General features: G+C 37.9%; 2 protein-coding genes across 9 annotated transcripts in view; one reads left to right on the top strand and one right to left on the bottom strand.

Annotated features, from left to right (window-relative positions):
* LOC149573126 (putative ion channel POLLUX-like 2) overlaps positions 1 to 23,221 on the bottom strand; it is a 412,830-nt gene that overhangs the window by 172,946 nt on the left and 216,663 nt on the right. The window lies entirely within an intron of this gene.
* LOC149573128 (uncharacterized) lies at positions 7,850 to 11,671 on the top strand. Of its 3 annotated transcripts, none has more exons than XM_089814308.1 (7): positions 7,850 to 8,316; positions 8,509 to 9,154; positions 9,277 to 9,509; positions 9,627 to 9,779; positions 9,865 to 10,265; positions 10,370 to 10,775; positions 10,911 to 11,671. In XM_089814308.1, the coding sequence occupies exons 2-7, from the start codon at positions 8,538 to 8,540 to the stop codon at positions 11,492 to 11,494; spliced, it is 2,394 nt and encodes a 797-aa protein (XP_089670434.1). In that variant the 5' UTR covers positions 7,850 to 8,316; positions 8,509 to 8,537; the 3' UTR covers positions 11,495 to 11,671. The 3 variants fall into 3 exon arrangements, with proteins under 3 accessions (XP_089670434.1, XP_089670433.1, XP_089670432.1); XM_089814307.1 differs by having other exon boundaries at positions 8,506 to 9,154; XM_089814306.1 differs by having other exon boundaries at positions 7,850 to 9,154.

The raw sequence follows: 23,221 nt of genomic DNA, 5'->3' as shown, positions 1-23,221 counted from the left end.
CGTATTTAGCTGTAGTTATTTTCAGTATTTAATTTGCTCCATCAGCATTTTGGAGTCGCATTCAGTTGATTTGTAAATATAAATTAGGTGTTGAAATAACTGGAGGAAATAAATTTGTAAGATCTAAATTGCTAGAATTATTGGATATCTGATAATTGGCATAATTAGTAAGAGCAGCCATTTGAATATTTGAGTATTGTGCTTAATTTCTTGAATAATTCATAATTCAGTAGTGTAAGCTATTTGGGCTGATTACGTATGTAATGTCACCATTTTTGGCAAGCTCCTGCACTTGATTGAGTCAATTCATTATAGTGACCCTCGTGAGCTGACATGATGATTTGGCGGTCTTAGTTGTGGACATGCTATTTTTGTAACTCCAATTCAGGCAATTGCAATATTTGGAACTGCAGATGGTGGCACTAGCAGATGGTCATCACCTGCAATGGATGGGGGCTATTTATTTTGTGAGCTTATATTTATTAATTAATTATTAGAGTTTATATTATTATATGGCTACTTTATTATTATTATATGTTAAAAAATGATGTTGTGATGGTGAAGCTTCTTAAGTAGAGTTTTGTTTGGGAAGCAAGTGCCTTGTGGGATTTTAAATATGGGCTCATTGTGAAAGAAAAAGCATCCAATTATCCGATTGATTATTTTCTTTTGTTTCTTGTGAAGGGTTTCTGAGTTTGATAATTTTTTGTGCCCTTGCTGAAGTATAAGGGTTCGTGTTACATCCCCTTTTTTAAGGTCTTAACTAACAACTTAGCATATCAAAGAAATACAGTTATTACTTCATATTCATAGGAAGATAGTTATAACAGTTATGTTCATGTGAATGAGAATAATTGTTTCAATCAGTTAAAAGGAAATTTCATAACAAAAAATGGATAGCATCATCAATAAATCTAGATATAGAAATTGAGTTTTACATTCCCTAAATTCCAAAACCGGAATCTGCCTAGGACAACATCTACAAAACCCAAGTTAATCCACATATACCACTTAGGGCACAAATAGTTATACCACTATCGAAACATCAATTACCATTTTGGGCATCAAATATCACTGCATCATAATGACATATACCATCGTTTAGGGTATAAAATACCACTATATCATCCTTTTTCTTTCCTATTGCTAAATTGGCGATAACATATAGTTTAAAAGATATGATCATTTTCTTTTTCACATAAAAGGACGGTTATAATATCCATAAAGTAGGCCTATTTCAAGCATACAAATATAATTCATGTCAAATTGGAAGATCAACTGATCTAACCGGTTACCATTTACATTAACGAGAAAGCTGATTTCATTTAAGGAAATAACTAATTCAACTATATAAATCAATCTAACATATCTTCAACTTGTAATTTCAAATATCATAAAAGTAAAATACCTGTTACCAACAGATGTCGAATGCATAACTTATCTTTGTCTTGTGCATGTCTTGGCATCTGGTGGAGAGGGGAAACATTGTCAGGGGCTTAACCTCCCAACCGTGGACCCTTAAAATATCCTCACATAATCTCATCCGAGAAAGGCCCTCCTTACCCGGAATAGACTTGGAACACCTTTTCCAGCCACTAAGCATCCTGGTACTTAATTCCACCACTCGACTTGACAACTGAGTATATACTTGGACAATCATGAGCTGACTTGAATATTTATTTTTAAATCATCATAAGTTTACATATTTTTATAAATGGAAATTCTGATTTGTTGTTACTTTTCCCTTGCAGGGATCCTCTTCTCTCCATCCCCCTTCATTGGCTATACCCGCCACGGTGAGTCCTTGGAGAACATTATTTCATACTTATATGATATCTCAAAGTGATCATGGATTGTTACCCATCAGCGGATGCACCGCAAGCACTATCGTGTGCAATGATGTATTCTGTTTCGATTATCAGATTTGCATTATTCTTTTAAGAAGGTACTTGTATGACAGAGAGGAAAGCAGATAGACAATAAATTCAGGCTGTCTGCATATCTAGCCTTTAAATGATCGATTAGAAAAGATGCAGAGATATGAAACAAAAGCAGGCCATAGTGAAATCGAAATACAAAGGACTTAGAACATAACCTGATCGGTAATGATTATGCCAAGGAGACTGATGCTTCCAAGATGCACGGCTTGATGCTCGATTCTTAATGGTGGCTAAAAGAGTTAAGATGAACCAGGTAGCTCAAGAATAAGAAGAATTATTTATTTCCTGTGAGATGAAGGTTGTATCTTGTCTGATACCAGATGTTCAATAGAATATATCGTTTTCCTTCCATCGTCTCAAACAAGCCACAGCCTTAATCACCCGCATTGCTCAAGATGACAGTTTCAAAGATCATTAGTTTCAAGGTTATTGAATTTGAAAGGTAGCGCCAAGTGTACATGGTCACCTCTCATGAAGAGATTGTAAACTTTAAATTATTAAAAGTTCCTTTTCTCCAAATATATATATATATATATAAGTTTTAATTATTTTAAATATATGATTTCATCATGCTATTTATTATATCTAAAATCGCACCTATAAATAGGTATATATACGTGCGTAGTTCAAAGAAATATGGTTTACTTCTAACATCATATTCTCTTTGGATATGCATGTGTGTATATATATATATATATATATTGTCACAGTAGGGTTTATCGGGGGCATGTGTGTGTGTATATATGTGTGTGTGTGTGTGTGTGTGTGTGTGTGTGTGTGTGTGTGTGTAAACTCTTAATGATAAGATTGCCAATGTCTCATATCAACAAAGAGGTAATAGTTCTTTCCTACAATATTAAATGTTTAATATTTCTCTTGTTATAAATATTGACCAAGTAACTCATGGTATTTTCCAACATACACTCTTGCTTGCCTAGTCGTTTACCCTTAGCCATGATGGTTCAAGGCTCATACCAATTTGCCCGGTGATGGTGGTGCCCCTGTGCCCAATTCTTTTCTAACAATGCTTCCACCCCTTGACGTGCTCCTGCATTTCTCCACAATTATATCATATTTCTCAGTATAATGACAATTACCATAACAAGTTATTAATCATAAACTATCATAACGGCTAACCGCCATTTCACTTCCCAGGAATTCATGATGAATAACCAACTTCCAAATATAACATTAAAATATCATCATAACGGTTAACTAGCTTAACAACTTCATATGAAATTATAACAATTAACCATCTTACCATTTCACATGATTGTAACTCATTTTACCTGTCAACTGACTTCACGGAAACCTCAACAGCTATATGAACATTTCAAATGGCTCCAAAATTGGGATGTAACAGTTCATTCCTGAGAAGTGCATTTAATCTACTGCTAAGGTATAGTAGATCAATTCTAAGTTTGCTGCTTTGAATTTTATAGTCTTCCCTTTGTAACTGTTGCGGCTAGGAAGATTTATTATTGCTGAGGAAGTAAATACAATCTTAATTGCAAATTGTGGAGATCAAACCGGTCTTAGAGCAATCTGAACTTGGGGTTTATGTACAAAATTGGACTTCTGAAATACTTGCAAGCTGGAGCAATTCATTTCATAGAATCTTGAGTTATTGGCTGGAGTTGAGAAATTTAGATCATAGCTGTGTCAAGCAAATAAATCTGCCTTCACATTATTTATTTTGGAGTATCTCATCTGTAAGGGTTTCAGGTTCAGCATTTCATACTGTCATTCCATCTTGCATTTCTAGGGCCTATTATTGATCGTTTATACTCCTACAAGGACAATCATCACTGTGATATTCTGGAGCTGCATCTGGCATCATTGTTGTTGGGAATTTGGGCATCTATTCACCTTGTTCCACGTGAAATATACCTGCAGTTTCAAACCCCAATTAATTGCTGGTGGCATTGGGGTTTATTGGGACTCTAGGCATGTAAAGTAGCTGGAGATTGGCGGCTCAACTACCTGCAAAATTTGAGCCTGTTCATTGCTCATGTGTGACCTGCATGGAGTAATACTAGACATGATTACCGGCACTCAATTAGAAGAAGGATCAAGCTAGGAAAGCCTTGTTTACTTTTTTGCTGATAAGCGCCCAATTTGGTGTCATCCTAGATTGTGGTGGCTCATTGTTTAGGGCCTGCGATTTGTGCAGTTAGTCACCCTTGTTCATTGAAAAGACAATATCAAGTTCACATCTATAATTATCTTTACTCTCTATGTATTTGCAGAAATAAATTGATCAAGTACATGCAATAATGTTTCAATTGTAGTTATATGTGTTTAAATTGAATGGAATTAGTGGAGGAGAGTTATATTTATTATTTTCAGACTTGTATATGCAAGCTCATAAGGAAGACTTAAATAATTAATGGGTGGTATTCATTTTGACAAGAATCTTAAACCCAAATTGTTCTGAACATTGTAAGCACCTCATTGCATTCTCTAGTTTGGTGTTTGAAATTTAGAATGTCATTTTTACCGTGAAAATAGTGAAGCCTTACAATTGTTTGATAGAATGTCAAATAATTCATTAGTGGACCAATTTAGAGATTGTCTAAGCTATAATAGGAAAAGGTTATTACAATGGTATCAGAGTGGTTCCCTACAAGCCTGCAGAAATTGGGCTCAATCTGATTACTGCTTTATTTAGGAGATTTGGTTTGTAGCGTTATGGATGGTGACAAGAGGTTTGGTATTCACTAAACGCATAGATGTCGCATTCTACAACCAGAGATGGTGATCCTAAGATTCAGTTTGGTACAGTGGACGACAATGGAGTTGGTAGTCCGGGTGGTTCTACTAGTACAGGTTACAGGGATGCTAGCACAGGTTCCAAGGTAGATAGAGAGATTCAGGCTAAATTCCAAGATTTGGTTGTAGGAAAGAACCAGATGGCGGGTGTGCTGCAATTTCTAACACTCTGCAACGGATAACACTCCCTCGGGGATGGAGTAGTGAGAGGGCTCGAGATGTTTCTGTTGGTTCTCATAGATATCAAGTTGATGATAGATCCAGAGGTGGTGACGTATACAAAGACGGAGACCGGGTTCGAGTTGAGGATTGAAGCTAGTTAGCTAACAAACAAACCAATATATATGATAGACCACAAATGCCCACATTTTTGCAACCCAAGGTGGATGCAATTAGTGTTGAGCTTGAGGCCACTCCTTTTGTTGACGACATAGTGGCACACTTTGTGGAGTGGGATGCTTTACCATAGGCAATAAAACAACATTTTAATTTTGATAGGTTCCTGACTCAGAAGGAGTGTTCTAGGGCGAGGCCGACACCTAAGAGACAGAGGCCTCGACAGACTGATTTTAGAGAGGTTGTCAGTAAGATGACATTGGAGCACTTCAATGGCAATGGAAAGGTTATAGCTCGATCTTTGATCTATAAGGTCGACACTTATTTAGCTTCACATCCTATGTCTGAGGTGGACGCTATCAGGTCTGGAGTGCTACATTTGGATGGAGCTGCCCATGACTGGTGGTACCATGGGTTATTTTCCTAGCAATATGATCAAATCACTTCCTATCAGGGGTTTGCGGTTCATCCTATTGAGAGGTTTGATAGGAAGGATCCTGAGGTGTACTTTCATGAGTTGGCTCGGCTAAGGCAATCTTGTCATTTAGAGGGATATATCAGTGACTTACAGAGACTCTTGGTTATGGTTTATAATATATCAAAGCGCAAACTTGTGATGTTGTTTATGGAGGGATTGATTGAACCTCTCCATGGATAGGTGAAGTCATTGGACCCATCTTCTTTATAGGAAGTGATGAGGAAGGCACGGAACTTAGAGTCATCTTTTTGAAGCAAGGTTGCTTTGAAATCTTCTATTCCTCTGCTTGTTGATGAAGAGCTCCTGCCAATTGTTGAGGACAAGGGGAAGTTTGATGATACGCCTAGAGAGGACCTGATGAGGAGACATTTTTTTATTGGTGCAAAGGGCCATTCTCTAAAGGTCATACTTGTGCATTGAGGCTGAAGGGAGTAATGAATCATGGCATGTGGGTTTATGTTAGTATTGTTGAGGGAGAGTTATCACAACAGCTTGAGGATGAGGATGGGGATGGTCATAGTTGCAGTATAGTTGAACCTATGATGAGTGTTTACAATCTTGTTTTTCACTGACATGTTCATGATTTGCATCAGGTGCAAAGTTGGTCCGTGCCTGAGTTGGATTGTTTGCAGGATAATAGAGTAGGTACAATGAAGGAGAGTGTGTTGAGATCTCCTATGGACGTGTCTTCTAGTGATGTCCTGACTTCTACATCATCAGCACGAGTATTAAGTGCTATGTTGCAAGTCATGTTATTCAATTTTGATGATGTTACAGGCATGCAATTGGTTTAGCGATGACAAGGATGTCATATGCTTCCTATGGGATCCAGGTGCAGGTTTCAATGTGATGCCTAATTGCTTAAAGACAAGCAATCTCGAGGAAGGAAGACTATAAAGCCCCCATTTTTGGCGAGCTCTTGCAATTGATTGAGTCATTTCATTATAGCGACCCTCCTAAACTGATACAGTGATTTGGGGGTCTAGGGTCTCAGTTGTGGTTTTACTATTTTTAGTAAGTCTAATTCGAGAAGTTGCCATATTTCGCAGTACAAATGGTGGCGTTGGCAGTTGGTCATCACCTATAGTGGATGGGGCTATTTATTGTGTGAACTCATACTAATTAATTAATTATTAGAGTTTATATTATTATATGGGCACTTCTTCTATTATAATTTGTTATAAAGTGATGTGTTGGTGAAGCTTCTTGAGTGAAGTTTCATTTGGGAAAAAAGTGCCTTTGTGGGATTATAAATGTGGGCTCATTATGAAGGAAAATGAATCCGATTATCTGATTGATTATTTTCTTTTGTTCCCTGTGAAGGATTTCTAAGCTTGATAATTTTTATGCCCTTGCTGAAGTGTAAGGGTTTGTTCGTAAGAAGTGCATTTAACCTACTGCTGAGATATAGAGGATTAATTCTAAGTTTGGCACTTGAAAATTTATTGTCTTGCCTCTGTAACTGCTGTGGCTAGGAGGACTTATTATTGTTGAGGAAGTAATTGCAATCTTAACAGCAAATTGTGGAGTTCAAACCAGTCTTAAAGCATTTGAACATGGGGTTTATGTGCAAAATTGGACTTCTGTAATAATTGCAAGCTGGAGCGATTCATTTCATGGAATCTGCAGTTATTGGTTGGAGTTGAGAATTTTAGATCATAACTATGTCAAGCAAATCATTCTGCCTGTGCGGTATTTATTTTTGACTATCTCATCTGCAAGGATTTCAGGTTGAGTGTTCGATACTGTCATTCCATCTGGCATTTCTAGGGCCTGTTATTGATCATTTATACTTCTGCAAGGATGACGATTGTCAATATGATATTCTGGAGCTGTATCTGGCATCATTGTTGTTGGGAATTTGGGCGTCTATTCACCCTGTTCAACATGAGTTATACCTGCAGTTCAGAATGCCAATTAATTGCTAATGGCAGTGAGGTTTATTGGGTCTCTAGGCGTGTAAAGTAGCTGGAGATTGGTGGCTCAACTACCTTCAAAATTCAAGCCTATTCATTGCTCATGTATGGCCTGCATTGGAGTACTAGCAGAAGTGATTACTGGCACTCAATTGGAAGAAGGATTGGGCTGGGAAAGCCTTGTTTACTTCGCTGTTGATGAGTGCCCACTTTGGCATCATCTTGGACTGCTGTGGCTCATTGTTTAGGGCCGGCGATTTGTGCAGTTTGTCCCCCTTTCTTATTGAAAAGACAATACCAGGTTCACATCTATAATTATCTTTACTCTCTGTGTATTTGCAGCAATAAATTGATCAAGTATAAGCAACTGTGTTTCAATTGTAGTTATCTGTGTTTAAATCAGAGTAACGAGAATCGCCATAAAATCGCCTGAATCGGCGATTCGGCGATTAGATTCAGCAATGGCGATTTTTTTGGAGTCGGAAATCGCCATTGCCGATTTCTTCAAGTGAATCGCCTGAATCGCCGATTCAGGCGATTCAGGCAAAAAATCGCATGAATCGCCTAGAAAAATCGGCAGGAATCGCCCACGGCCAATAAAGTATAGAGTTGTAAAATTTTAAAAAATTGCTTGGTTTTTTTACTTTGTTTTTGACCATTTCTCTTTGTTATAACCCTAAAGGGCCTTCTATTTATTTAACATGAGTAGAAGAGAGGAAAAGTGAGAGAGAAGAAGAGAAAAGAAAAGCCATAGGTTTCTAACCGGCAAGAAGAAAGAGCACAAAAGAGATCAGCAATCCATTTGTGGAGGCCATCAATTGCATTGGGAGCATTAGGGAGCCAATCTCAACACTCCTCAACTCATTTGCAAGAGGTAAGTGCTCTTTTTTTTTTTGCATGTTAGTGTATTATGCATTTTTTGTTAAATTTTTATAGTTTTCAAGATTTTTAGTTTAGATCTTGAATGTTCTTTATTTTTACTAAGTTGCAAACTAGGGTTTGTTGTTTTGTAGCTTTTATTAGCTTCAAACTTTGATATTTTACATATAAATTTTTATTGCAGCAGCCTTTGCTTTCATTTTTTGCAAATTCGCAATGGGTAGAAAAGATGAATGTTGGAAATATAACGAAGAGTTTCCTGGAAGAACCAAATATCAAACAAAATGTATTTTTTGTAAAGAAAAAATAACTTCTGGGGGTATTTATAGATTGAAATACCACATTGCTGCTATACCTGGACACGATGTTACAATTTGCACTCACCAAACTCCTGAGGCAAAACGCACTTGCTTAATGGCATTAGAAAAAATTGAAAAAGACAAAGCCAATAGGAAAATGCAACTTGAAGGGTTAAGGGGTATTGGCTCCCATGTTCCCGCATCCGCATCTGCAGCCGCATCCACATCTGCATCTGCATCAGCTTCTGCATCTGTAGGTTGTGTTGGAGAGGGTTCTTCTAGGCCTCCTTTTTATCCTAGTTCTTCTGCTCGTGCTGGTGCTAGTCGGTCACATACTGAGACAGAGTCCCACACCAACCTATTGCAGCCTAGAGTGCGGAAAAACAGAATGGATAGTTACTTTGTGCCCCGCACTACTCCTGGTTCCCAACCCACGCTTGAGGGCATGGGTTTGAACAAGGAAATTCATGATGCTGCCAGAAAGGAGATATGCAAATTTTGGTACTTTTGCAACATTCCATTTATTGCAGCCAGGTAATTGATTCTTTTTTCGTTGTTTTCTTTAAAGTTAAAATTAAAAGTAAAAGTAAAACTTTAATTATATTTACTTGTTTTATAATTTGAGTCTTTGACATCTAAATTTTTATTTGTGACAGGGCTCCTTATTGGCAGAACATGATAGACGCGGTTGCTATTTGTGGTCCGGGGTTTAAAGCCCCAACTGAGGCTGAGTTGAGCGGATACCTCTTGGATGAGATGGTAGAGGACATGAGGGCTGAGCTCGAGGAGAACCGAAAGGAGTGGATTGCAAAGGGTTGCACCATCATGACTGATGGTTGGACAGATAGGAGGAATAGAACACTCCTCAATTTTCTTGTATCCTGTGGAGGTAATTGATCATTCTACTTTCCTACATACATAATTGTAAATTTTGATTTGTTGAATGCTAATTTGTTGATGATCCATTTAATTTTAATATTCTAATTCGTTGTTTTGTTACTTGTAGGATATACCATGTTCATCAAATCCATTGATGCTTCCGCACATGTAAAAAATGCCACATACTTATGTGAGGCTATTGAGGAAGTCATAGCAGAGGTGGGAGAACAAAATGTGATCCAGGTGGTGACGGATAATGCAGCAAGTTATGTTGCTGCAGGTAAACTTTTAACTTTTCAAGTTTTGAAAATAAATTTATTTGAATTTTGAAATTTGAATTTCTAATTGACTTAAAATTGTTGTAGGTAAACTTTTGATGGAGAGGCACCCCACCATATTTTGGTCCCCTTGTGCGGCACATTGCATTGACCTCATGTTGGAGGAAATTGGCAAACTTGAGTTTGTCAAGTCATGTGTGGAAAGGGCAAAAAACATATGCAAATTCATTTATAATCATTCATTTGTCCTTAGCACAATGAGGAAGTACACAGAAGGAAAAGAGTTAGCTCGCCCAGGTATCACGAGGTTTGCCTCGAATTTCATCACCTTGCAGTCCTTGTTGACATCAAGGGATGAATTGAGGAGCATGTTTGTTGGGCAGGAGTGGATTTCCTCTTCCTATGCTACGACCACTGTAGGGATAGATGTGGCGGATTGCATATTTGATGAGGATGGTTTTTGGAAACCCGCTAGAGAAATCCTGCAGGTAAATTTATTGCAATTTAACATTTAGTATTTTACTTTTACTTTAAGTTATATTATTTTATATTTAAGTTTTGACTCAAGTTTTTTGTTTTACTTTATATGTAGGTCACTGAGCCCCTTGTAGCTTTGCTACGAACTGCTGATGGGGAGAAGCCCTCTATGGGCTACATTTATGAGGGCATGGATAGGGCCAAGGAGGCCATCAGAGCCCAATATGCAGGAGTGCAGGAGAGGTATGGCCCTATTTGGGACATCATCGATAGGAGATGGCAGAATCAGCTCCATCGACCCATCCATGCAGCAGCTTACTTTCTGAATCCGGCATATCGTTTCCGTCCTGAGTTCAAGGCGGATGCGGAGGTTCTCACTGGCTTATACACAGTGATTCAGAGGTTGAGTAGCGATGAAGATAGCGCTGCTGCGATTGTTGAGCTAGACCAGTTCAACAATAAAGAGGGGCCACTTTTCTCTAGCAGGATGGCCATAAATGCTCAGACAACACTACAGCCAGGTAAAAATTAAATAATATATTCAATGTTCATGAATCTAGATTCTAATCTTAAAGTTGATTATGTAATTTTAGAGTTAACTTGTAATTTGTAAATGAGACTAATTGTTTCTATTTTCAATTTTTCCCTTATTGCAGATAGATGGTGGCAAATGTTTGGGGCCACAACCCCAAAACTTCAAAAAATTGCCATTCGTATTCTGAGTCAGCCAAGCAGCGCTTCTGGATGTGAGCGCAGTTGGTCCATGTTCGAGCACATCCATTCGAAGAGGAGAAACAGGTTGACAGTGCAGAAGTTGAATGATATTGTCTTTGTTCATTACAACCTCCGTCTTAGAATCAGACAGATTTTGGGCACTGACTCCTCTCCGATCATTCTAGAGGAGATTGATCCAGAATCAGAGTGGCTCACAGAGGTTGTGGATCCAGTCTTCACTGAGGAAGACCGTGTGTGGGTTGACCAGGTGGATATAGAGGCTGAGGCAGCTAGAGCACGTTCTTCAGGCATTGGTAGACGCACACGTGCACGCATAGGCACAGGCCCTAGCGACGTTCATGAGCCCATCTTACATGCGGGAGATATGGCTCGGCAGTCCTCTAGGACCTACATTAGACGCCTTGCTACTAGGCAGACTGGATACTCAGAGGCTGAGGCTGAGGCTGCAGCCGAGCTTCAGGATGATGTTGAGGATGATGATGATGACTATGAGTCTGAGGCTTGAGCTGGAGCCTTGTTTTTATATTTTGTTTACAGATATTGATACTGAATCATTGATAGACATATGTTTCAAACTTTCATGGATCTTCATCTTAGATTCTTACATACATTTATGATTTGATGTCTTATGGATCATCTTACATACATTCTATGATTTAAATCATTGTGATCATTTGATTTCTATTTACTTCAGCTAGCCTACAATTTACATTTTAGATAACATAGTTACATATGTGATGGATTTTATGTTCCATGTTTATGTATGTTAAGTTTTAACTTCTATTTGATGATGTTATAGTGTGTTTAAGTTATATTCAATAAAGGGTGCATGAAATAAGTTTTAAATTGTTAAAATCTTTAAATTTAAAGGGTTTTTTCAAATTTGCCGATTCATTGCCGATTCACGATTCGATTCGGCCTTGCCGATTCCGATCCGATTCCGATTCTTGTTACTTTGGTTTAAATTGAATGACATTAGTAGAGGAGAGTTATATTTTCAGACTTGTATATGCAAGCTCACAAGGCAGACTTACGTAATTAATGGCTGTTATTCATTTTGACAAGAATCTAAAACCCAAATTGTTCTGAACATTTTAAGCACCTCATTGCATTCTCTAGTTTGGTGTTCAAAATTTAGAGTATCATCTTTACAGTGAAAATAGTGAAGCCTGCCAAGTGTTTAACGGAATGTCAAGTAAATGATCAGTGGACAAATTTAGAGTTTTTCTAAGCTATAACCATCAGGGGTTATTACAATATGAATATATAACTCAGTAGCAAAAGAATAAATAGATTTGTTTGTCAATAAATGTTTGATGTAATGTCATTACTGAACTGCTCTTAGTCAGCATATTAGTTTTGTGTCAAGTATTTGATGAATTGTCTCTATGGTATAAGTGGTTGCTTCAGCATGTTATGCCTATTCAAATGTGGACAGAATTTATATGCCTGATACGTGTAGTTTTGTATGGTGTTTGTGATTCAAAAACTCAAAGAAACTTCAAATTACACCTTGCATATTGACTGTTTGAGAAAATATCAATGAGTCTGTTATGAGATTCTCACACCATCACCCCAAAATTGTGGGGACCCCCTTTTTTCGATCGCCTTGGCAAAAAAAAAATTTTGAAGTTGTCCAAAAATTTTGAGTCTTGGATGCCTTCAGGCCAGAAGGGAAAGGGTTAGATTTATTTTCACCCCGTTTCAACTTAATTTTTCAGAACGACCAATTTCATCCTTAGGCCGAACAAATTTCAAATAACAACACTTGGTAGGACTTGGCAAGGCAAAAATAAGTGTAGAATCCATCGATAGAAAGAAAGTTGGAGATTGATAAGGGTTGTCCATATCACTTAGAACGAAGGGGAAAAAATAAGTGTTTAGGATGGTAGATGTTAGTGCAAGCAAGAACCCTAACGGAACAAATACTAAGAAAGACAAAGACGATATGACGCCCAAAACAACTTTCTTCTCGAAAATGAAGCGAATAACCTATACCAATGTCGATATAGTAAACATGATACAAGTAAAAGACAGACTAAAGGAAGGACAATCCCCCTTGGCAAAGAAGATGTACAAAAGTGGAATTGTATACGCAGCAAGTTTTCCTCCTACCTTGCCTTGTCCAGAATTGGTTATGGAGTGCGCATCCAAGTTTGATCTGATCAGTAAATTCATCATTTTTAATGAAGGGAAAAGAGTGTTGGCCAACATTGGCGGACAGGCGATCGAAGAAGCATTCAACATTTCCCAGTACAAGAGCATGACAATGGTAATGATGGACCAGGCGGCCAAGTCATTTCAAGATAACCAAGAGGCTTATTTCATGCATCTAAAACAGGATTGGCTACACAAAGGAAAGAAGGGAGTCACCAGATCATCGAGGCTCACCGTGGTAGACTACAAATCAGAATACGGTGATCTCATCGTGCTTCTCAGCCGGATCATGGGCCTAGCTCAAGGTATGCAATTCAAAAACTAGATGTACTTCTTTATTGATGAAATTGAAAAAGGAAAAAGAAGATTTGATTGGGCTAGGATCATAAGCAAGAATCTAAAGTTGCAACTTAGAATCGTACAAAACCAAAAGCAATTCTACGTGGGATCCTATCTATTTTACCTAATTGCTAGATTGTATAAAAGTCCGGCACTTAAGGCCTTAGGAGAAGTTCGCAATGGGCCCGGGCAATATTTGGTGCATGAATGCTATCCCCAACTTCATTTGCACAACAACAAAGAATACAAAATGTTTTGTAACGCCTTTGCCATGAAGACAATAAGGGTATTACAAGGGACACCTGCTAAGAGATTCTCATCAGAAGCAGAAGCAAAGATAAAGAAGTATGGAAGTTGGTTTATCCAATTTTCGAAATTCAACTACAGTAGAGTAGCAGGCAGCACAATTTGTCCCAAGAGGCTTCCAAGATACCCACCCGACAAGGTAGTTTTGATGGAATTGGCTAGGCAACTTGAGCATTATGATAGAATAATGAGACTCAAAAGTAAGACAAGGATTACCTTCTCATTCGAAATTGGCAATGATAGTTGCCCCAATCGAGTCACCTTTGTAGCTACGGAGAAGGAATTGGAATGGTATCATCTAGGATAGTACAGAGCAAGGCAAGGATTCGATCCTAATGGTCTTATCAAGGTATCTCATGAAAATGTGTTTAAACATGTTCCCACTATAGAAAACTTTTGGGCCAATACCAAGGATGACTTTCATGTGAGAAAGCTAGTTTTCTCAAGATTGTCGGTGAACATGATGAGAGATATCAAATGGAGAGGCCTTCATATTCCCGATCAACTAGAAGATGATGGAAATGTGTTGAGAGAAGATTATGATATAGTAGAAGGAACAAAGTTGAATCCAGTAGATTGGGATGATCATCAAAATCTTTCATTGGAAGCAGTTACAAGAGCGATTGATTTGCATAACGAGTCATGGTACAATGAAAGATTAAGGAAGGTACAAAGTCAAAGGGTTCCCCTTACTTATGAGAAGATGAAGCCAAAAGAAGGTCTAGTAGAATCAGTTGGACAAAAGGGTGAAGGAAGTAACCGGCAATAAGAAACAGTTAGAAGCAAGAAGAGAGCTTTGGAGGTTGAGAAAAACAAAGAAAATCCGGAACCTCCAGGAAAGAGACAGCAGGCAGCACCGTCAAGGGAAAGTATAATTGGGGCTAGAGGCCAAGAAGATAACACAAGTGAACAAAAGACCGCAGTAGAAGTGAGCTTTGATTCAGAGTCAAGTGGTTACAGTAATAGCACCGAATACTCTCCTCTCTTAGAAAACCAACATGGAGATGACATGGCAGTTACTAGTGAAGAAGGAGATGGGCTGATTGATATTGAGGCAATAAGTTAGGCACCTGAGGCCGTTGGTGATGCTCTATTAGTCGAACCGAATCCAAATTTGGGTAGATGCACCGCACCACTGTAGTTAAGGAAAATGCTTATGCCAAGAGGCGAGGTAGTAACTGCCCGAACCATTGAAGACATCCAAGGACTAATAGAAAAGAGTGATAGCGAGAACCAAAAACAAATGGTAAAAATGGTGGTAAAGGTAATCAGGAGCGACAATGATGGTCACCGAAAGGTTTAAATTGCCATGCCAGCAACCAACAAGGCATTGGATGAGATTGCAGCCCAAGAATATGAGATAGTGGAGCATAATTTGGGAAGAAACACAGATGAGATGGAATGTGAGGAGATCGAAGAGGGTATAGTTTCAATCAGAGAAAGGTTGAGGAAGGCAAATGAAAGGATCATAAAATTAGAGGTCGAGAACAAATATTGGAGAGATTGCCAACCTATCCAACAACTACACCAGGCAGCCCTTCTTCAAGACAGTGGGAGCAATATAGAAGAGATATTGGCCCAGCTACATGAAGTCAAAGATTGGATCCATGATACAATCCAAGATGGGCGAAATTTCTTGCCTTCCGTTATCTCGACATTCTAGTCATTAGTGACTGTTAGAAACAAATTCAAAATATTTGAAGAGGAGTGGAAGGATTTAGCTATTCCCAGGCTACATGTGTTTATTGGGCTACCGGAGGTATATTTGGAAAGGGCCAAGTTGGTTGATGAAAGAGGATTGAGTACAGTTGAGACTTGGTTTGTTGCCTTGACTACAAGATTGAGAACACTCGAAGAGATACAGAAGGCAGTTGCATATGACAACCCAAGCGTCGACACTTCCATCTCAACCATAATTAGCGACATTGGGGTGGCAATTGATTTTGAAGACATCAGAGAAGAGGACATCGATGAGACAAGACTTGGATCAAGATTGGATGAGTTAGGAAAGGTTGCTATCAAAAAGAAACATTTGGGCACCCTCTCCTCCCTCAATGCCTTTATTGGTTTTGCAAAAGAATATGAGAAGACACTACAAGCAACAAGCAACATGATGAAATCGGTTGAGCTCAAGATAAAGCATACACCTTGCCCTCCCATGGAGGAAGTCAATGAAAGGCTAGCTAGGTTCATTGCTTTAACTAAAAGAACGAAAGAAAAAGGGAGATTTATATTAGAAAATCATTTGATGTAAGTCCAAGGGGCAATTTCTCTTTCTTCTTCTCAGGTAGGACAAGTGTCTAATTTTGATTGGCCACCATTTTGGTGCCTTCTCATTGGTTGCTACTTTTTCACTTTTTTCATTGGTCCATTGATGAGGTGGCATCTTCTCATTGGCCAATGGGGTGGCAACCCTAATTAGGGTTTCTAGGATTCAATCTGGATCATCGGTTTTGCCTCTTTATCTCTACCGTCAGCTGTAATGTCCCTGCCATAAAATAAATGTACTCATTTAATCTTTGTAACGGGCTGATTAATTTATTTTATCTCGGACCCATTTTTATTTAGTTTTCGTAGTTTGTGTTTCTGTCGGCTAACTTGGTACACCCTTGGAAAGTTTTTCCCAATGGGTATTTAAGTGCGGCTTGTAGAAACTTGTAGGTATGCTTTTTGGATTATATCTCTCTCTACTGCGGATTCCTGTTGGAGTTCGGCATTGTTCGCCATTTCAGAAGTGAAAGACCTTCCCTATTTGGCTTGCATGGTTTCGGTGGGAATCAACCCTCACTCTATTCCGTTGGCGTTCGTGGCTTCTGTATTTGGCAAGTTGTGAATTTCATTGCATATTTGTTGCTGTTGATAAATTTGTGGATTCTGCGTATGCAAATTGTGTATGTCACTCTCTACTAGTATTACTATAGGCATTATAGTCTGACCGTACGGCTTCTAACTCCGTTCTAATTCATTACCTCACCGTACGGCCTTGGGATTATCACATATGGCTCATTGGCATCCCTCCAGAATAGTGTACGACATTCATACTTCCATCTTACCCACTATATGGCATTGGGACATCATCACTTCACGTACAAGAAATCACGTACATCCAAACATAGCTTCTGTACGAACTTTGGTTCTACCACCGTACGGCTTGTATTAGACACCGTACAACCTATTCTATATCACCATACGGTTACCCCTTCTTTTTCGTACAGCAACCCTCCTCTCGTTGCCTTATACACCATACGGCATCTAGTCTATTCCTTCCTTCCACCATATGCCAAACACCTATCTCCACCGTACGGTTGCCATTTGCCACAACACTTCCAGTGTGGGTCCATACGGCCACCACAAGCCAGTTTGAAACACCGAACGGGTCTCACCCTAGGGCACATTCGCAGAGGTTTTAGTATGAAATCTATTACACAATAACAAAGGAACATTACAGTGGTATCAAAGGTCTTCGATCTTGCCAGCCTGTGGACGGTAAATGAGAGTTTATAGTCGGAAGAGGACACATTCCATTGACCGAATGACTGATGAACGAGAACTAATCGACGCTGAACTTGTGGCACTTCTGAGGGAACTTGCTCAGAATCACGCACAAATCACGAATACGCAGCGACTCATGGAGGAAACCCTCAAGAAGTTGGCGGAGAATAAAATATCTGGTGAACAAAATGGGCACATTGCGGACTCAATATCGAGTAAACCACACCCTCAGGTAGCACGCTCTCGACCTTCCGTGCCCATTTTCCCACCACGAACGGAAACACATCACAGGGAGAGACTACCAACTTTCAAAGAGATAAGAGAGCACTGGAGAAATGCAAACCTTGAAGAGGATATTTCCTACAAAGATTACATAGATCTAAGGATGAGATACTTGGGAGGCGGAAACAGAGGGATATTTTAACGATGATCTCAGGAGAAAATTGAGTAAGGTGAACCTGTCCCCATTTGATGATTCGGGCTCCATTTCAACACAGGCGTGGGTGATGAAAGAAGACACCTACTTCCAACGAAATCTTATGCCTGAAGAAGAAGCGATCAAATTTGCCATGTTGCACTTGGAGGGTGTTGCACACGAATGGTGGCACCACGGCATGATCACACTAGGGCATGATCAAATTAAGACCTATGCAGAGTTTACAGAGGGATTAATAGAACAATTTAATGGAAAAGACCCTGAACTCAATTTCAAAAATCTAGCACAACTCAGGCAAATTGGGTTAGTAGATCAATTCATTGCAGAATTTCAGAGACTTTCCGTATTGGTCATGGACATCTGCGAGAGAAGGCGGGTCGTGCTCTTCATGGACGAGTTGGCAGAATCACTAAAGGGTTGGGTGAAGGGATTCAATCCGTCAACCTTGTTGGAAGCAATTAGTAAGGCACGAAGCATGGCATCGTCGTCAAAATCATCCTCATCCTTTTGGAGTCACTCATCTGAAACCGCCGACATTTTCGATAGACAAACCTCCGCCCAAGAAGCCATCATTGGATGAAGCATCCTGACAAGAACTCTGAAGGAAGAAGTTGTCCTTCAATTGCAAGGGGCCTTGGGAGCCTTGCCACTGATGCCTCGGGAAGGGGAAGATCCATTACATCGAGGTAATGTCCGATGAAGAGGACGAACAAAAACAAAAGGAAAAGCAAGTGGAAGATATCCAACCTAGTGGTGACATCAACATGGCCAATTTAAACCGAACAGAGAGGATTGTCACCTTGGTACAGTGCGGGGAATCCATTGCTTTGGCAAGCAACCTAAGGTGCACAGTTTTCTGTGTATGGGGTACCCTTCAAGGACAAAGGGTCACAGTAATGCTGGATGGTGGAGCTACTTTGAACTTCATAAACTCATCCTTGGTAAAACGTAGAAGTCTCCCTACGAAAGCACACACAGGCTTTCAGGTCAAGGTTGCCGGAGGGACTTTCCTGCCCTGCACGCACCTTGTTCCTTAGTTGAGCATCATGATGGAAAATCACACGGTGATGGAGGACTTTTTCATAGTGGATCTTGCTGACATGGAAGTCATTCTTGGTATACAGTGGATGGAGATGCTTGATGAGTACACTCAAAGTTTCAAGCGAATGGACTTCACTTTTGTGGCTGACGAAAAGAAGGTTGTCCTGTGGGGGATGGCAAATGAACGTCCGAAGGAAATTTCTGCACATCAAATGGAGACAATCTTGCGGCACAATGATGTTGAGTGGGTTGCGCATTGTTTTATCTCAGCGGAACCTATGAAGGGGCATCGAACACCTACACAAGATGATGAGCTTCAGGATATTTTAAGTAGGCATGAAAAAGTTTTCATGGATATTTCACCTGGCATACCACCACATTGGGGGTTTGAACACACAATTGAGTTGGAGTTAGGGGCAAAACCAGTCATAACCACTCCGTACCGCCACCCCAAGAAATTCAAGGATGAGATCGAACGGATGATTCAGGAGTTGTTTGAGAAGGGATGGATCCATCCTAGTTCTAGCCTGTTCGCATCATCCATGGTGTTGGTCAAGAAGGGCGGAATGTTGCACATGTGTGTGGACTATCTCACCCTGAACAAAAGGACAATAAAGAACAGGTACCCCATCTCGAGGATAAATGAGCTGTTGAATGAACTACATGGCACGATCTATTTTTCAAACATAGATCTCTGTTCTCGATACCATCAGATCCGAGTGAGGGAACAAGATGTGGAGAAAACGGCCTTCTACTGCCACTACGGACACTATGTGTTCCTGGTCATGCCATTCAGTCTGACCAATGCAGATGCCACATTTCAATCGTGCATGAACCGCATCTTCAATAGACAGTTGCGTATCTATTGCTATTCTTTGATGATCTTATTTATAGCAGAACATGGGAGGAGCACCTGAAGCATCTGAACGAGGTACTGAGTATCATGGAGGAGCAGTCCCTGTTCACCAAACAGTCCAAATGTGAGTTTGGGATGACTGTAATGAATCCTTTTTGGGGGCCATTCATTTATGTGCGACCCTTTCTGTAATTTGTATCCTTTTTGCTGTATTTTCTTGATGATTTTGATAATCTTCTATCTCATCCTCCTTTCTTGGAGTTTATTCAATATATATATATATATATATATATATATATATATATATATATATATATATATATATATATATATATATATATATATATATATATATATTTCTTCTTCTTTTTTTAAATTTTCATTGTAAGAGTCACATCCTTTCATAATATATTATATTAATTTAATAGTTATATTATATAATTTTATATTATATAATTATATATTTTTAAGCTTAGTTATAACAATTAATAAAATAAGATATATTATATTAATAATTATATTACAATTAATATATCAACTATATTTATATTATATTTTATTAATACAGTATTACCATATTAAAATATATCTTAATGATAATATAATTATTTTTTGTATTAGATTATTATTTAATTTGTATTTTCATATTACAATTATAATACAATATAATATGATATTATTACATAATTATAATATAATATTACTTGTAAAATATTATTATTTTAATATTAATATTAATATATAATACTTATTTATTATTTAAGTTATATGTAAAGTGGGGACATTACAGTCCTCCCCTCTCGAATTTGCTTGCCCTCAAGCAAAATCTTCCATGCACAAGCTTTGTCATAGATACAAACATATTTGCATACGAAAGGCCTAGAAGGTTTATAAAACATACATCTTTAATGAATGAAAACATGAAGCAAACACGATGTAGACAAATGAAGACACAAAGCATACACGATGCAGACACATCATACATTATTTATTGATTCCTTATAAAATTATTTTTCACAATGAAGTAGAGTAAAGGAAATAATTTATAAAATATACCTCCCCAGTACGCTTTTTTGTCATAGATCCTGCAAACACAAATAATTATTAGCATATGATAGCTCCAAAGAAAGATGAGTATTGTGATGATCCTTTTTTCTCATTTATATAATTATTTGGAAGATTTCTTTATATAGGAATTTTTCTCTCTCCTTATTACGATCATCTTAAGATGGTAGATTTACGGTGCAAAGGGCGCGTGAAACAGGCTACAAGCGGTTCCCTAGAGGATATCCGTCATGTGCCCAAAATTACTCTGCCTCTCCCTCCACCAACTCCCTATCTTAAGAGATCATAATGTGGACAAGAAAATTACTCTAATGAACATAATTATTTGGCACAGGAATCTTTCTCTCTCCTTATTACGATCATTTTGAGATGGTAGATTTACGGTGCAAAGGGTGCATGAAACAAGCTACAAGCGGTTCTCTAGAGGATATCCGTCATGTGCCCGAAATTACTCCGCCTCTCCCTCCACCAACTCCCTATCTTAAGAGATCATAATGTGGACGAGAAATAGAGCCCTATGTACTATCCAATCACATGGCTTTCCCTTCTAACATAATTGGTTAATTTCTTCTTTTTTTGGGATATACACTGCTCTATGGACATGTATTTACTCTTTGGTAATGTCAGGTGTAAAACCAATAGTCACTAAACTATGATAGGTCACTGCACCTCATTTCATATATTTCCATGGTGTTTAATACTTCACTTGGTACTTACTAAGATCTGGTCATACATGATCCCATATTTATGATGCATCGCAGAATTTGTGTAGCTTATTGCAATGTTTCCTTGGTTCTTACTAAGAAATAAATTGTCTAATTAGATAAGCTACATTCATATTAAAATATATTTAACGATCGAAGACTTTGAATTATCAATTGATAAAATGATGACCATGCAACCATTAGAAGATGAGGATGTAAATTGCTCAAAGGGGATCTCCTTCGGTACAATTATTTTGAAAAATAAACTTTACCTAATAGTTCTTATTGCATTATGAAAATAAAATATATTTTTTGTATTTCATCATTTCCATATAAATAAAACAATCTTAAAATGGAAATATACTTACCTCTTTCATCTTTCAATTTCACTAACTTCGTGGGCGTCAACTACCTCAAAAAACATATTTGCATTTAATTTGGATGATACTTCACCCATTTCCTCCTGTTCGAAAAAAATTTGCATGATTTTGTTTACCGAAAGCTTCTTCAATCCACAAAGATAATTCCATAAGCATGATGCACATCCATCATTAGGAATTTCAATCTGCAGACTTGTTAATCCTGGCAACTCTTCTTCCCATTCTAAGCTCTGTAACCGACGTCGTCGTACAATACTAATTGTCTCCAAACGATGTAGATGAGCAAGGGTAGGCACCCATTTCAACCCATCACAGTTCATTAGTGTCAACGTTTGAAGCCCTATTAGAGTAGATAAATCTGATATTTCTTCCAACCGAAGACATTCAAACACATCAGGAGTGCTCAGTCTCTCTAGCTTCTTTAACTCCATTTCTTTTAGATTACCCATAAGATGAACTTCCACTTATCGAAGTCTGGGGCACATCTCTCCACTAATTACCAATTTAGATATATTTTGAAGACAGACAAGTTGTATGGTTTCAAGGTTATCCATGCGGCTGCTTGTAGAAGAAACTGAATTGTTTGAATCTCTATCTTTGCTCAGATCAAAATTCCCTCTGAAGAAGCCACCCTTCGTATTCCGCAATTGTAATGATCTAAGATTACTAAGTTGTTTACTTGATTGTGCCAAGGATGTTGTATCTGTCTTCTCTAGTGAATCATTTATATATAATTCTTCCAAAAGACTAAACATTTTGATTAGATCTGGAAGCTTTCGCAAAGAGGGAGACTGCAAAATCGTCATCTTTCTCAACTCATATATATACATATATAAAAATTTGTAATGAATCCCCAAAATCTCTACAAATCCAAAATGCTGATAAGCACAAATTACAACTGAATACTTAGATCATTATTTAGCTGAGCACTCATGGTAGTGTCTCCCTTCTTCCTTTCTCTTTCAATTGCTCTTTGCTCCCTCTGATTGATTTGCAAAATCATAAACTATTCTTCACAGGTTGGCAGGATTTCTACTCTGATACCATTAGTAATGAACCCTTTTTGGGGGTCATTCATTTATGTGCGACCCTTTATGTAATTTGTATCCTTTTTGCTGTATTTTCTTGATGATTTTGATAATCTTCTATCTCATCCTCCTTTCCTAGAGTTTATTCAATATATATATATATATATATATATATATATATATATATTTATTTTTATTTTTCATTGTAAGAGTCACATCCTTTCATAATATATTATATTAATTTAATAGTTATATTATATAATTATATATTTTTAAGCTTAGTTATAACAATTAATAAAATAAGATATATTATATTAATAATTATATTACAATTAATATATCAACTATATTTATATTATATTTTATTAATATAGTATTACCATATTAAAATATATCTTAATGATAATATCATTATTTTTTGTATTAGA

This window comes from Cupressus sempervirens, chromosome 2 (genome assembly GCF_028749045.1).
Source record: "Cupressus sempervirens isolate cs-2001-9-10 chromosome 2, ASM2874904v1, whole genome shotgun sequence".
NCBI lineage: Eukaryota > Viridiplantae > Streptophyta > Pinopsida > Cupressales > Cupressaceae > Cupressus > Cupressus sempervirens.
Note: the sequence above shows the minus strand (reverse complement) of the source record. Positions and strands in the feature narration are given on the sequence as shown.

What these genes read in the sequence shown, in the direction of transcription:
- LOC149573128 (XM_089814308.1), top strand. Translation starts at nt 8,538, where the DNA reads ATGGGTAGAAAAGATGAATGTTGGAAATATAACGAAGAGTTTCCTGGA. An exon ending in ATTCCATTTATTGCAGCCAG is followed by an intron (nt 9,155 to 9,276) that starts GTAATTGATTCT and finishes TATTTGTGACAG; the next exon opens with GGCTCCTTATTGGCAGAACA. An exon ending in AGCAAGTTATGTTGCTGCAG is followed by an intron (nt 9,780 to 9,864) that starts GTAAACTTTTAA and finishes AAATTGTTGTAG; the next exon opens with GTAAACTTTTGATGGAGAGG.